The sequence below is a fragment of the Bombina bombina genome, chromosome 4 (assembly GCF_027579735.1).
Source record: "Bombina bombina isolate aBomBom1 chromosome 4, aBomBom1.pri, whole genome shotgun sequence".
Classification (NCBI taxonomy): domain Eukaryota; kingdom Metazoa; phylum Chordata; class Amphibia; order Anura; family Bombinatoridae; genus Bombina; species Bombina bombina.
In genome coordinates, this window is record NC_069502.1 from 1021496405 (window position 1) to 1021514013 (window position 17609).

Sequence of the window (17609 nt, forward strand, 5' to 3'; positions counted from 1 at the left end):
TCTGTCCAAATGCAAAGAATTTTTTTACTCTCTTTTTTTCCAATTGTTTAAAAATGTTAACATAGTGAGAATTTGTCTATAAAGACTTTAAAAAAAATCAATGTAATAGTTGATTTTAAAATACATTCTGGTCTCCACATTTGCAGAAGTTTATATAAGTTTTATTTCATACTATATAATTTAGCTTAGTGATCTGAGGATTTTATGAGACAAATTAAAGTGTATTTCTCTTTTGGTATGTTAAGTAGGACTGTGACACTAGCGGGTGAATTTAATGATGTGAAACACTATTAACATTCATGAAGATTTCCATTTTAGACACTTAAAATAACAGTTTTTTTTATAGTCCTTCCAATGCAAGCACAGCAATATGTCTCTATTAAAAGAGGTGAGATTTTCGTTTCTCTTTTTTAACTTTAACATAAATAATTGTTTAGTACTATAGTTTCCATTCTGGACTATGTTTATTTTTGAAAAATATGGCGTTTATCTTTTTGAATGAGAAGCATTTGTTATATATATTTTTCAGGGTCACATTACATGTTGGCTGTGTCATTGTATGTTAGTCTTCTTGTAGTTGCTCTGCATTAGATTGAGGAAAGTTTTTCAACCTCTTTTGGCTGTACCTGTAGACTATTAAAGGATGGTGTTTAAAGGGACAGTAAGCACTTTGTGATTATAATCTATAATCCTTTAGAGCAAGTGATTTTATGACTATCGACCATGCTGTACTAAGTGTTTAAAACCGAAAAGGGGTTAAACACAGAGTAAAAGTGCTGCTTGAGACTCGCAGAGTATTGCTGTTGCCGAGCATAACTCGCCGTTGATCCAATCAGCAGCGCTAGTCAGACAACTCAGATGTGCAACTAGCGCAGCTGATTGGATCTGTGGCAGGTTCCACTCAGGACCAGCAGTGCACCACGGGTCCCAAGCAGCACTTTGCAGGGGTTCAATAAAACACAATACTGCAGAGTCGATAGTCTTAAAATTAAATGCTCCAACAGATTAGAGCATGTCATTTTTCACCTATAAAGGCCATAAAATTGTGGATTATTCAGTCCTAAAAACTGAAAGAGCACATGTAAGGTTTCACATCTCTAACCTTGCCACATATCTTTGTCTGGTTTGCAGTTTCTTATTATTTCTGCTAAAGCCAAGCAATGGAAATGTTGTTAACATAATGACAGTAGCAAGCCCTGTATTCTCTATATGAAAGTCCGCATTAGCTCCTCCTCCTCCAAATAAAGAAAGTAGTGGGTGTCATTTCACCATTGAAAAGCAATTGCGCAGAACAAATCTATTCAAATAACAATCAGACATGTTACTATATTGGAAGACTGCAGAAAATTGTTGTGATTATAAGGTGATTACTGTCTCGTTAATGTCACATGTATTATCAGTGTTTGGTTTAATAGTACTAAGGACTTGTTTAAACATTCAACATCACTGAGAGCATTGTTATTTAACCCCTTCGCTACCGGGAATTTCAGAGAAGAACTTAGCATTTTTGCTATCACTCCATTTAAACAGTCATAGAGCCTTGTTTTTTTTTTATTTACCTATGAAAACTATATATATATATGTATTTAAGTAGACAACCCAAGGTATTGATCTAGGCCCATTTTGTTAAATTTCATGCCACCGTTTCACCCTCAAATGTGATCAAATTTAAAGAAATTGTTAACTTTTTCACAAACTTTGGGATTCTCACTGAAATGATTTACATACTGCTTGTGCAACCATGACACAAATGATTATTAAAGCTTCTCTGGCATCCCCTTTGTTCAGAAATAGCAGATATACATGGCTTTGCCATAGGTTCTTAGTAACTAGAAAGCCGCTAAATTGCAGCTGCACACTACGCTTCTATTATTGCCCTTAATGAAGGGGTTTATCAGGGAGTTTGTAAGGTTAATTTAGCTGCAGTATACAGATTAACCTCCCACCTGACAACATCCACATCCTGCTCTAACCCACCCCCCCCCCCACACACACACACACACACAGTCTGCCAGTATGCATTTTAGGGCTTTTTTTAATTATATATTTGGTGTAGTGATCCTTGTAAACCCTCCCACCTCCTTGATCCCTCCCAAACAGCTCTCTAACCCGATGTCTTTCTCTCAAAAATACGTTAAACTCCCCTAGTGCTCTGTTACATTAATCCCAAGAAATATACTAAAGTAATTTCACTTAATATCTTTTTAATAGTGGCTTTAATAGATGATTATACAAAAAAGTTAGTAATGGGCAAGATGTCTCAGTTGTAGTAAATTCAAACTTAGTAGGTTGTGTAGAATATTGTAACTAATATCACCAAGCCTATTGCATGCAATACAGTAAGTAAGGTTATTACTATGATTATTATAGCGTTATGGAATCTGTTGGCGCTCTACAAATAACTGATAATAATAAATACAACACTGAGTATTTTGCTAGAATGGCAAGTATGCCATATGCAAGCATGACTGAAGACAGAGTCAGCAAGTAAAAAAAAAAACAAAAAAAAACATTTTTAATTGGTCTATTTACTTTTTCTTTTTCAGCTTGCTGCATTGGAATTTCCTCCAAAGAAGCTCTTTGGCAACAAGGATGAGCGAGTGATTGCTGAGCGTAGGTCTCATTTAGAGGTGAGCTTTAGTATAATATTTTTAGTTATGTTAATTATAAAATATGCACTTAAAGAGACATGAAACCCAAAAATTTTCTTTCAGCATTTTGGTAGAACATACAAATTTAAACAACTTTCCAATTAACTTTTAATATTTAATTTGCTTCCTTCTCTTGTTATCCTTTGAAAGGTTTATATAGGAAAGCTCAGGAGCAGCAAAGAACCTAGGTTCTCTCTGCTGATTGGTGGCTGCATATATATATATATATACTTATATATATACTTATTGTCATTGGCTCACCCATGTGTTCAGTTAGAAACCAGTAGTGCATTGCTGCACTTAAACAAATGATACCAAGAGAATTAAGCAAATTTGATAATAGAAGTAAAATGGAAAGTTGTTTTAAATTGTATGTTCTACCTAAATCATGAAATAATTTTTTTTTCATTTCATGAAAACTTAGCTAGACTGAAATATTATTTTCTTACTTTTCATTTAAACTTTATTAAAAAGTATTTTCTAATACACACACTCTGTAAACTAGTATATATTATCAAATGTATACTGTATATATTTAATGTTATAGTATATTACATTGCAGAAATGCCTAGTAGCTGAAGAATTTATTTAAGTGGACCAATACCTTATGAGAGTATTCAGAGTCTTGCTAAAACAGAGCTTTTACTCTAAATGAAAAAAGACGGTAGAATCACACAAGAGTGTTAAGATGTTCATTTCTGTGTGTCAAGCCGTGATTCATGTGGTCTTAATTTTCTTTTTCTTTGAATGTCTGTTCTTTCAGTTCTATATTTCTAGATCTTGAGTGAGTCTAGAATGTTTGTATTTTTCATTTTCTAATCCATTTTGCAGTCCAAGTAATTGTGTACGCTATAGTGAGATACATTTATAACGGGAAAGCAAACCAATCATGTGAGATTGTATATGTAAGTGAGAGTAGGCATTTAGAGGAAACCTTTTTTTTTAATGCCTTAAAATAGATGTTGATTTAAGGCTACATAAGAGTGATCTTCATGATCAGAGGATCAAACGGATCTCAGGTATTGAAAACAGTAGTTGTGATAGGCAATAAAATTCCACAAACTCCCATGTAAGTTTTAGTCTGAAGGTTCCTCACTTTGTCACCATTGATAGCCATCTCTTGGGTTGATATCTAGAGAGTAGTGAAGACGTATATTGAGTAGTATGGAAAGATATAACTCTCACCATATGGTTCATACTAACTGGGATGTATTCTGTAGGAAACAAACTTTTTTCTTTTTCTATATCTGCTTACAAAAATATATATCTCAACATGTTTCTATATCTATATGTACTCAGTAGAAACAAGCTTATTTTATTTTTAAACATCTGCCCACAAAATGATATAGCGCAATGCATTTCAGCAAATGTCATCCTTCTCAAGTGCAATTAAATGTTGAAAAAAATGTAGCTTTTTAATAGATCAGATAATCTGTGGGATACTGCATTGATTATCAGTGTGAGTTATATTTTATATATTTGTCTAATTTGTATCTTATTGTGTTTTAGATAAGAGTGATTACTAAGAATGTTAAAGGCTGTATGCAGAATATGAATGAGGATTTAAAATGATACTTTATACGCTAATATCTTAAAGGATTCCAAAACTTTCTAATTTTTTGCACCAACAGACCACAAATATTAAATTTAGCATGTATAAATATTATAACATACCTATTTGCTGCTTGTAACGAAGCTTCTAAACTTGATAATAATTACATTTTATTTTTGGGTATTACGTCACATCAGACAACCCTCAAATATGGGAGGCGCACGATCCGACAAACTTCCCAATTGAAATTTATTTTCTTGCATCTCATTATTTAGCATTCTTCTGACCATGCGCATGCGCATATCGATTTGTCTACCCACGCATGCGCATATGCGTGCAATGACTCCATTTACCCATACAATGTTATGGGAATAACGCAAGCGCTTTGAACAGGACAATCGATTGCATAGGTTGTCTTGTTCTCACTGAATAGGGCTCTCACTGAATTTCATTATATAAATAATTATATATATTTATATTGTGCTCGTTATTGTTAGGGAGATTCTTGCAGCACTGCGCTCATAATTACATAACTTCTATCTTCAGCGTTGTCATCGTCTATGTTGGGTATAGATTATGTGGGTCTGCATGTTTTCCTGCGGTGACGTCTGTTATGACGAGTAGGTTAAATCGCACATGCGCATACCGAAGAAAATTCGCCATCTTGATAACTGGAGTTATCGATGTGGATTGGAGAATTAAAACTTATTGCCGGTCGGTGGGTTCGGAAATCAATAAAAATTCAGAAGTAAAAAACTAAAAATCTGTTGATATATGAAGCGCTATTGTAATTACAAAATGCACATATTTATAGTGCTCTGGCTATTGGAGGTCAATTGTTTCGTGGGTTTTGTGTCCCTTTAAGATAACATGAGAAAATTATTTTCAATGCATTTCTGACCCTGAAACAAAACAAAACATTAGTTTGGTATGAAACAATAATTATTTATATATATAAATATATACACAATTTTGTATACCTACATGTTTGCTACATGCACCATCATAATGTGATATTTGAGCAAATATATTAAGGATGAGTAAGTAATTTAGTTAAAGCACATATGGTATTTACCTAGTATTAATGCTTTCACATATTTTAGTGAAATGTGTTTACAGATTATAAAACCTAGAAAGAAAGGGAATGCCATGTAAAAATACAAAACTGAGAAAAAAATATAAATCGGCTTGCAACCAAATGGCTTAGACTTAATAAATATTTGCATTTTTTCTACCTGAACTATGATTTCAGTTTATAAGTTTTATAGCGCCTTAACAACCTTTCTAGTCAGGTAAATAGGCTCTGTACTTCATTAATAGTAAATCTACTCTTTAAAGACAATAATGATAAAGGATCGCACCATACATCTTACCTTGTATTTGTAAATACAAAAAGAGGGTAAGAATTTATTAGCACTCTTGCCTATAATCTTAAGAAATAGGTAGCTGAATATACTTCAACAACCACACACGGACAGAAATTCAGTAAACAAGGTTTGCAAATGTGAAGTACAAATGTATTGAATATAACACAATAATCATAAAATAAGTGAAAGTTCATCAGTGAGAGAATGGAATCTACTGTTCCCCTATACCTATGAAATCGGAAATAGTCCCACTAAATAAGCAAAGAGAAGGTGCTGATAGAGATTACCAATAATCCTCATGTATCCATGATAGGATAGGATGAAATCTCCATACCGGTTACCCACAAAGTCTATATATATAATATAGGTTGCTAGTCAAGGGAAAGCGCTGTTAGTGAAATTTGCACTGTTTTGCAGTCCAGGTATACACCCATTAAAAAGGCTGTTTACTATTGTTTATCTTATCTCTTTTTCTGTATATGAATGTTTGCATAGTTTAATCAATCCCTGGATACTGAAGGATACACTCCAACATCTATTGGGGTCAATGGAAAAACATAATTTATGTAAGAACTTACCTGATAAATTCATTTCTTTCATATTAGCAAGAGTCCATGAGCTAGTGACGTATGGGATATACATTCCTACCAGGAGGGGCAAAGTTTCCCAAACCTCAAAATGCCTATAAATACACCCCTCACCACACCCACAAATCAGTTTAACGCATAGCCAAGAAGTGGGGTGATAAGAAAAAAGTGCGAAAGCATAAAAAATAAGGAATTGGAATAATTGTGCTTTATAAAAAAAAATCATAACCACCACAAAAATGGTGGGCCTCATGGACTCTTGCTAATATGAAAGAAATGAATTTATCAGGTAAGTTCTTACATAAATTATGTTTTCTTTCATGTAATTAGCAAGAGTCCATGAGCTAGTGACGTATGGGATAATGACTACCCAAGATGTGGATCTTCCACGCAAGAGTCACTAGAGAGGGAGGGATAAAATAAAGACAGCCAATTCCGCTGAAAATAATCCACACCAAAAATAAAGTTTAAATCTTATAATGAAAAATACTGAAATTATAAGCAGAAGAATCAAACTGAAACAGCTGTCTGAAGTACTTTTCTACCAAAAACTGCTTCAGAAGAAGAAAACACATCAAAATGGTAGAATTTGGTAAAAGTATGCAAAGAAGACCAAGTTGCTGCTTTGCAAATCTGATCAACCGAAGCTTCATTCCTAAATGCCCAGGAAGTAGAGACTGACCTAGTCGAATGAGCTGTAATACTTTGAGGCGGAGTTTTACCCGACTCTACATAAGCATGATGAATTAAAGATTCCAACCAAGATGCCAAAGAAATGGCAGAGGCCTTCTGACCTTTCCTAGAACCGGAAAAGATAACAAATAGACTAGAAGTCTTTCGGAAATTCTTAGTAGCTTCAACATAATATTTCAAAGCTCTAACTACATCCAAAGAATGCAATGATCTCTTCTTAGAATTCTTAGGATTAGGACACAATGAAGGAACCACAATTTCTCTACTAATGTTGTTAGAATTCACAACCTTAGGTAAAAATTTAAAAGGGGTTCACAACACCGCCTTATCCTGATGAAAAATCAGAAAAGGAGACTCACAAGAAAGAGCAGATAATTCAGAAACTCTTCTAGCAGAAAAGATGGCCAAAAGAAACAAAACTTTCCAAGAAAGTAATTTAATGTCCAATGAATACATAGGTTCAAACGGAGGAGCTTGAAGAGCCCCCAGAACCAAATTCAAACTCCAAGGAGGAGAGATTGACTTAATAATAGGTTTTATACGAACCAAAGCTTGTACAAAACAATGAATATCAGGAAGATTAGCAATCTTTCTGTGAAAAAGAACAGAAAGAGCAGAGATTTGTCCTTTCAAGGAACTTGCCGACAAACCTTTATCCAAACCATCCTGAAGAAACTGCAAAATTTTCAGAATTCTAAAAGAATGCCAGGAAAAATGATGAGAAAGACACCAAGAAATGTAAGTCTTCCAAACTCGATAATATATCTTTCTAGATACAGATTTACGAGCCTGTAACATAGTATTAATCACAGAGTCAGAGAAACCTCTTTGACTAAGAATCAAGCGTTCAATCTCCATACCTTTAAATTTAAGGATTTGAGATCCTGATGGAAAAAAGGACCTTGTGACAGAAGGTCTGGTCTTAACGGAAGAGTCCATGGTTGGCAAGAGGCCATTCGGACAAGATCCGCATACCAAAACCTGTGAGGCTATGCTGGAGCCACCAGCAGAACAAACGAGCATTCCTTCAGAATCTTGGAGATTACTCTTGGAAGAAGAACTAGAGGCGGAAAGATATAGGCAGGATGATACTTCCAAGGAAGTGACAATGCATCCACTGCTTCCGCTTGAGGATCCCTGGATCTGGACAGATACCTGGGAAGTTTCTTGCTTAGATGAGAAGCCATCAGATCTATTTCTGGAAGTCCCCATATTTGAACAATCTGAAGAAATACCTCTGGGTGAAGAGACCATTCGCCCGGATGTAACGTTTGGCGACTGAGATAATCCGCTTCCCAATTGTCTATACCTGGGATATGAACCGCAGAAATTAGACAGGAGCTGGATTCCGCCCATACCAGAATTCGAGATACTTCTTTCATAGCCAGAGGACTGTGAGTCCCTCCTTGATGATTGATGTATGCCACAGTTGTGACATTGTCTGTCTGAAAACAAATGAACGATTCTCTCTTTAGAAGAGGGCCATGACTGGAGAGCTCTGAAAATTGCACGGAGTTCCAAAATATTGATTGGTAATCTCACCTCCTGAGATTCCCAAACCCCTTGTGCTGTCAGAGACCCCCAAACAGCTCCCCAACCTGTCAGACTTGCATCTGTTGAAATTACAGTCCAGGTCGGAAGAACAATAGAAGCCCCCCGAACTAAACGATGGTGATCTGTCCACCACGTCAGAGAGTGTCGTACAATCGGTTTTAAGGATATCAATTGAGATATCTTTGTGTAATCCCTGCACCACTGGTTCAGCATACAGAGCTGAAGAGGTCGCATGTGAAAACGAGCAAAGGGGATCGCGTCCGATGCAGCAGTCATAAGACCTAGAATTTCCATGCATAAGGCTACCGAAGGGAATGATTGTGACTGAAGGTTTCGACAAGCTGAAATCAATTTTAGACGTCTCTTGTCTGTCAGAGACAGAGTCATGGACACTGAATCTATCTGGAAACCCAAAAAGGTTACCCTTGTCTGAGGAATCAATGAACTTTTTGGTAAATTGATCCTCCAACCATGATCTTGAAGAAACAACACAAGTCGATTTGTATGAGATTCTGCTAAATATGAAGACTGAGCAAGTACCAAGATATCGTCCAAATAAGGAAATACCACAATACCCTGTTCTCTGATTACAGACAGAAGGGCACCGAGAACCTTTGTAAAAATTCTTGGAGCTGTTGCTAGGCCAAACGGCAGAGCCACAAACTGGTAATGCTTGTCTAGGAACGAGAATCTCAGAAACTGATAGTGATCTGGATGAATCGGAATATGCAGATATGCATCCTGTAAATCTATTGTGGACATATAATGCCCTTGCTGAACAAAAGGCAGGATAGTCCTTATAGTTACCATTTTGAATGTTGGTATCCTTACATAACGATTCAATATTTTTAGATCCAGAACTGGTCTGAAGGAATTCTCCTTCTTTGGTACAATGAAGAGATTTGAATAAAACCCCAGCCCCTGTTCCAGAACTGGAACTGGCATAATTACTCCAGCCAACTCTAGATCTGAAACACATTTCAGAAATGCTCGAGCCTTCGCTGGATTTACTGGGACACGGGAAAGAAAAAATCTCTTTGCAAGAGGCCTTATCTTGAAGCCAATTCTGAAACAATGTTCTGAATCCAAAGATTGTGAATTGAATTGATCCAAATTTCTTTGAAAAAACGTAATCTGCCCCCTACCAGCTGAGCTGGAATGAGGGCCGCATCTTCATGTGGACTTGGGAGCTGGCTTTGGTTTTCTAAAAGGCTTGGATTTATTCCAGACTGGAGATGGTTTCCAAACTGATACCGCTCCTGTGGATGAAGGATCAGGCTTTTGTTCCTTATTGTGACGAAAGGAACGAAAACGACTATTAGACCTAAATTTACCTTTAGATTTTTTATCCTGTGGTAAAAACGTTCCTTTCCCTCCAGTAACAGTTGAGATAATAGTATCCAACTGAGAACCAAATAATTTATTACCCTCTTCTAGCTAAAATAGCTAGAGACATATACCTGACATCAACTCTAATGATATCAAAGATGGCATCACAAATAAAGTTATTAGCATGTTGAAGAAGATTAACAATGCTATGAGAATTATGATCTGTTACTTGTTGCGCTAAAGCTTCTAACCAAAAGGTTGAAGCTACAGCAACATCCGCTAAAGATATAGCAGGTCTAAGAAGATTACCTGAACATAAGTAAGCTTTTCTTAGAAAGGATTCAATTTTCCTATCTAAAGGATCCTTAAAGGAAGTACTATCAGCCGTAGGAATAGTAGTACGCTTAGCAAGAGTAGAGACAGCCCCATCAACCTTAGGGATTTTGTCCCAAAACTCTAATCTGTCAGATGGCACAGGATATAATTGCTTAAAACGTTTAGAAGGAGTAAATGAATTACCCAAATTATTCCATTCCCTGGAGATTACTTCAGAAATAGCATCAGGGACAGGAAAAACTTCTGGAATAACTACAGGAGATTTAAAAACCTTATTTAAACGTTTAGATTTACAGGCCTATTTATCAAAGGGCTTGCGGACCTGATCCGACACTGCAGATCAGGTCCGCAAGACCTCGCTAAATGCGGAGAGCAATACGCTCTCCGCATTTAACATTGCACCAGCAGCTCACAAGAGCTGCTGGTGCAACACCGCCCCCTGCTGACTCGCGGCCAATCGGCCGCCAGCAGGGAGCTGTCAATCAACCCGATCGTATTCGATCGGGTTGATGTCCGGCGATTCCTGTCCGCCTGTTCAGAGCAGGCGGACAGGGTTATGGAGCAGCGGTCTTTAGACCGCTGCTTCATAAGTTGTGTTTCTGGTGAGTCTGAAGACTCGCCAGAAACACTGCATTTCAAGCTCCGTACGGAGCTTGATAAATGGGCCTGATAGTATCAAGAGGACCAGAATCCTCTATTTCTAATGCAATTAAGACTTCTTTAAGTAAAGAACGAATAAATTCCATTTTAAATAAATATGAAGATTTAACCAGAGGAACCATTATCAGAATGATGATGTTCATTTAAAAATTCATCTGAAAAATGAGAAGTTTTAAAAGACCTTTTACGCTTACTAGAAGGAGGAATAACAGACATAGCCTTCTTAATGGATTTAGAAACAAAATCTCTTATATTAACAGGAACACTGTGAGTATTAGATGTTGACGGAACAGCAACAGGTAATGTAACATTACTAAAGGAAATATTATCTGCATTAACAAGTTTGTCATGACATTCAATACAAACAACAGCTGGAGGAACAGCTACCATAAGTTTACAGCAGATACACTTAGCTTTGGTAGATCCAGCACCAGGCAGCGATTTTCCAGTAGTATCTTCTGACTCAGTGTCAATCTGGGACATCTTGCAATATGTAATAGAAAAAACAACATATAAAGCAAAATTGATCAAATTCCTTAAATGACAGTTTCAGGAATGGGAAAAAAACGCCAGTGAACAAGCTTCTAGCAACCAGAAGCAATAAATAATGAGACTTAAATAATGTGGAGACAATAGTGACGCCCATAATTTTTAGCGCCAAAAAAGACGCCCACATTATTTGGCGCCTGAATGTTTTTAGCGCCAAAAATGACGCCACATCCGGAACGCCGACACTTTTGGCGCAAAAAAAAAACACGTCAAAAATGATGTAACTTTCCGGCGACACGTATGACGCCGGAAACAGAAAAAAGTTTTTGCGCCAAAAAAGTCTGCGCCAAGAATGACGCAATAAAATGAAGCATTTTCAGCCCCCGCGAGCCTAACAGCCCACCGGGAAAAAAAGTCAAATTGTAAGGTAAGAAAAAAATTATTAATTGATTGATTAATTCATATGCATTATCCCAAATATGAAACTGACTGTCTGAAATAAGGAACGTTGAACATCCTGAGTCAAGGCAAATAGATTTTTGAATACATATATTTAGAACTTTATATAAAAGTGCCCAACCATAGCTTAGAGTGTCACAGAAAATAAGGCTTACTTACCCCAGGACACTCATCTACATGTAGTAGAAAGCCAAACCAGTACTGAAACGAGAATCAGTAGAGGTAATGGTATATATGAGTATATCGTCGATCTGAAAAGGGAGGTAAGAGATGAATCTCTACGACCGATAACAGAGAACCTATGAAATAGACCCCGTAGAAGGAGATCATTGAATTCAAATAGGCAATACTCTCCTCACATCCCTCTGACATTCACTGCACGCTGAGAGGAAAACCGGGCTCCAACCTGCTGCGGAGCGCATATCAACGTAGAATCTAGCACAAACTTACTTCACCACCTCCATAGGAGGCAAAGTTTGTAAAACTGATTTGTGGGTGTGGTGAGGGGTGTATTTATAGGCATTTTGATTTTTGGGAAACTTTGCCCCTCCTGGTAGGAATGTATATCCCATACGTCACTAGCTCATGGACTCTTGCTAATTACATGAAAGAAATACAATTTTCAGAGTTAAACTGTAGAAGAAGTTGATAAATTAAATAATCAGAAGCACACTGGACAAACTAGTGAGCATAATTAAGCAATCCTTTTTTTAAGGAGTTCATATTGGGTTGACCCACCATTGTCTTATTAAAACATAGCTGTTATTTACATTTTAAGGTCTGCATTGGTACTTTTTCATGTAAAGTTACAGAGCGTGACTATTATAATGAGTTAAAGGGATATGAAACCCAACATTTTTGTTTCATGATTCAGATAGAGCATGCAATTTTATTTAAACAGCTGTTTCATTTACTCCTATTATCAATTTTTCTTTGCTTTCTTGGTATCTTTTGTTGAAAAGCAAGGACGTATGTTCAGGAGCCTGCCCATTGCTCGAGCACTATATGGCAGCAATTTACCAAGTTTAAAAACTTATCTTTCTTCTCTTCACAGCCAGAGTAGCTTCCCCCGCCCGGAGATCCTCTCTTCACACGTCAGCAATGACTAATCCGCCTTCCTCCAATCATGGCTTTCCCCCCCAGGGGTAACATTGCCTGATTGGAGGAAGATGGATTAGTCATTGCTGACGTGTGAAGAGAGGATCTCCGGGTGGGGGAAGCTGCTCCGGCTGTGAAGAGGATAGAGCTAAGTTTTTAAACAAAAAGGCTGCTTTCTAAACTTTGATGAATGAAAGGCCTCTGTTTTTAATAGTATTTTTAAAAACCAGGCTTTCATTCATCACAGTTTATCTTCACTTTAAAGCAAACTTGTTGAACACATCCAGTCATAACCTTGTATTCTGTTTGCATTTTTTTCAAAGTATTTTATTATATCTTTGTACTTTGGGGTCTGTATTTTCAATATAGCCTTTCTAAAATATGTGTTTTTGATTGTTCATAAGAGGAAATAATCTAGTTGTCAACTTAGAAATAATGCAATTATTGAGAGGTGATACAATTTTGAATCATTTTACATTAGAGTGATATTGCACGGGGGTGTACTCACTTCTGTTGTATTCTGTATATGCAAATTATTCCTGTTTTAGTCTGTCTTGATCAAATCATAATAATATTTATTTTGAAAGAAAATCTTTCAAAAATGACATTTACAATGAAGTTGGAATCACCTTTGCTTGACTATTTTGTTTGTACAGATTAAATGCATTGTATTCAACTAGTATCTCATTTAATTGTTCTCCAGTAAAATCCCCTAACTTTGATTTGTTGGTAATTTATAAGTGTTAGCTGGTGACTTGTATATTCATAGTAATGAATCTTTGTTTATGCACTATCACTGTGCAATGCATCCTTTTTATATCTTTACAGCCAGTGCAATGCATTTTATGCTGACACAGTGCCCCCAATGCTTTTATATTTAATGTCAAGCAGGCTAAATTACAACAAAATATCTTCCACTAGAAAGACAATTGACATAAGTCACTAGAAACACTGTAGATGCCAAAAGAGAAACTGAGAAGAATTTTAGATATGGACAGAATTTTAAAATCTGTTATCTCAAAAGAAAATATGGCATGCAAATTATGTATTATGGCAAAAACTGACATAGTGATGCAAATAATTTGGATGTTAAAGATTTATAATAGTTATTATATTTTAAGCATGAATACTTAAAAAAAAAAATAAAAAAAAAAATACTGTCAGATAATGAACAGAAGGCCAGTATCATGACTAAACTATACATTTAATTACATTTCAAGGTATCTTTAGTCATGTCCAATCATTGTGCTATCACCTCCGTTCGAGTGTTAGGCCATGTATCATCTACCGTTTCTAAAGTGACTTAAAAAAGATTTTTGAATTTACAACCCTCAAGGATCCTCTATTTTTTTTAAACAATAAAAATTCTGGAGTTGTCTGTCCTTTTAACTAGTGTTTCAGGCTCGTTCACTCAACCATAAAAAGCTAGGGCTTCCGAACCTGATCTCGTAGCTTAATGAATGTACTTTTAAATATATACTTTTGAAAATGTTTTCTTCTTTGTGCTACAATATAATTCAGCAGGTTGCATAAACACATAATAATATTTTAAACTGACCTTTAAATAGACATTAAACTCTTTGAGATGGTAATATAAAATGATAAATTGTATAAATAAAAACCTTTGCAATATACTTTCATTATTTATTTTTTCTCCTTTTCCTGTAATTTCATAAGGGATAAATGCTTAGTTGTTGCTTTCTCTCAGGCCAACCTTAACCCCCTCCCCTGTCCTCCTATCAATAAGACACCACACAGTATTGGGAGAAAAAGACCAAAATGGGTCACGTTTATTATCAACTCAAATCAATCCGACTAAACTTTGTTTATAATTTAAACATAACTTAATGCATGGCGGCAATTGAGTTCCCTAATCTTTCTCCTGTCTGAGAGACCAAGGCTCAGTTTAGGTTATATCTGCAGCTGGGCCGTCCCGGGTGACCTCCGCTATAAGCAGTATATCGGCTATCTTTGGAGTTCTTCCAGCCTTCTATGTGGAGGGAGGAGCGCCCAGGCCCGCGCCTAAAGCTAGTTGCTCCCCCCCTCAGCCATGGCCGTCCCTCCGCCCTAAAAATGGATAACTGGGCCTAGACCTCCCGCTAGAGCGTTATTGGCCTTTGTGTCCTAAAGGACCACCCCGCCACCACAGCCGTATAAGCCGACTAGTGGCGGGATAGGCCAAAGCTACAATGCACGGTCTTACCAGGGCTTGCTCAACTTAACCTACCCCCGCCATGCAGCATCAGCAACCCTAAGGAAGCCGTCAACTCAAGCCAACCATTCCAACCAGGGAGGGCGGGTGGGAAACTTCAGGATCTTCGCAGGAAGCAGAAAGAGGACTGGGATCTTCCTGCATCACCTTTTAACCAGCTGGTAAGACCAACCTACATAACTGTTGCTTTCTCACCTCTCTTCATACCTCCTTCATTTCCAACCCTCCAAGCCTTAACCCTTAGTGGCGTACCAATCCCAGTTTGGGCTTTACACTATCATTCTAAAATTGTGAGCTTTTTAGTTCCTGTTAGAAATGGAAGTGCAGAACACCGTTATAATCCACACAGCCATTGGCTGCACACTCTAGTGACCTATTTATAACTATCCGTAATTGGCCAAAGCAGAGAAGGTAACCTAAGTTGCAACATGGAAGCTCCCATTGTTACTAGTGGAGCGATATTTAACGCTCCCGCTCGAGTGTTAACTGTGTTAAAAGTAAGCTTTTGGCGTGCGTCAGGTTGCGCTCGTATTACAAGTTGAAAGTAAACAGTTTCCGCTCACGCACGCGATATATGTATGTATATATATATATATATATATATATATATAATTATATATATGATTATATATATAGGTATAGATATATTTAGGAATGCCTATTTAGAAATACTGAGAACATAGTCCCCTATGTGCAGAACACTGGAATGTAAAATATTTAACGTAAATATTATTAAATATGAATATTGCATAAATGTTTTTCCATGTTTTCATCTACTTAACTGCAAATGTCTCCTATGTATGTATATATATATATATATATATATATATATATATATATACAGATGAATTTGTGTTTATATGTGTGTGTGTGTATATATATATATATATATATATGTATATTAGGGCTGGGTGATTAACCGCATATGGGGTTTTAAACCGCGATTAACCGCCGTGATATAAAAACCGCGGGCCTGGGGGGACATCACGTCGCGACGATCATGCCGTGTACAGGTCAGTCCCGGGCACCTTCATTCCAGGACAATGCAGTGATCCGCTACCTGTGTGCCATTCTCCTCGCTCGGCTCCCCGTGTAATTCTGGTATATGTAAGCTTCGGCAGGATTCCACCGCAGACTCGCAGAGACTAATGGGGTATGTAGTTCCTATCGCTAGTAATTCTGGGGTATGTAGGCTTCAGCAGGATCTCACCACAGAGACTATTGGGCTATGGGCTATTTAGTTTTTATCGCTAGTGCTTTTGGAATATGTAGGTGTCAGACGGAGCACAAGGCCACAGCTACAGCGCGGGTATTTTTGGAATGTGTATTTTTGGTACATATGGGATACGTAGGCATCAGCAGGGTTTCAGCACAAGCTCTATATAGATCACGACCCCGTGTTAGCAGCAGTAATGTTTGCTTATGTAGTTCCGTGCTCTGGTGGTGTTCAGCTGTACAACTGTACAGAGCATATTCTAATATTCACCACATATTATATATACAAAACACTAATTGTACTGCTTACTTTCATGTAGATACTGTTTTGTACGTTGTGTACATAAGTAATTGTGCCACCGTGTGGAAGAATTATATATTATATCAAACTAACCACGTTTTGTTTATTATTGATTTTATCTAAGTATTCTAATGTGCAGTAGCTGTATCTAGCAGTCATATGAGAGTGTTTTAGCCCATATCGCCCAGCCCTAATGTATATATGTATGTACGTATGTATATATATATATATATATATCTGTAAATACATATATACACATATAAATATATATGAACACATATATGCATATTTTTAGATGTGTGCATGTATGTTTTCTAACACCTGGGACCTCATATCTTTGAGTCCTTATAACTTTAGTGTGCAATATTTTTTTTAATAATTTTATTAGATTGTGTGATTATTTTTGATGTGTTTTGTGACACTTTTTTGTTTGGCAAAACAGTTAAAGTGAAAGTCAATCCAAACGTTTGTAAACCGCTAGGATTGACCAATTAAACAAATAAAGGTGACTTTTATTTATGAAGTATAAAATACTTCATGCTGAAAGCTCCTTTATTTGTTTCAAGCGTTGCCGTACTGAGCTGCTAAGGCCACCCATGACAGAACACTGTTTTACTTGAGAGGTGACGTTTCCATCTCTTAGCTAATAGCCATTTGGGAAATCTGACTTGTCTCCCTGTGGTGCCGGATTTCCTGCATGCTATTTACTAAGAGGTGGAAACGTCACTTGTAATCTTGCCCTAAAACTTCACATTATTTTGTCAATATTTAAACAGCTAATGAAACATTGAAAAATACATCTGCATGTTATTCTCAAACTAATCTAAGAACTGAAAAAATAGCTAAACCCCTGAGCATTTGCCTAACTGTAGTGCAGAAGCATAGCTGAGACTTAAAGTGACAAAACGCACACAAAAAAGCTCACTGCTGCTGGATGTGATGTTATTGAGATAAATAGGGTCAGCATCTGTGCATAATAAGAGAGGTTTGCATGCATACTGACAAGGGCAATGCCATTGTGTGTGCTCTATGTATCTAATTAAAATTAATTTTAGGTTCACAGATTACTAAGCATTAAAATATTACTACAATCACATTTGGAATAA

The 17609-nt window shown here is 36.7% G+C and overlaps 1 protein-coding gene across 2 annotated transcripts in view; it reads left to right on the top strand.

Moving 5' to 3' along the window:
• The window catches only part of KIF16B (kinesin family member 16B), a 999411-nt gene that overhangs the window by 840572 nt on the left and 141230 nt on the right, over positions 1 to 17609 (top strand). For both annotated transcript variants that reach the window (XM_053712121.1, XM_053712122.1), the window contains one exon: positions 2547 to 2630. In XM_053712121.1, coding sequence (XP_053568096.1) covers positions 2547 to 2630 — 84 coding nt within the window. The remainder of the gene's footprint in view (positions 1 to 2546; positions 2631 to 17609) is intronic.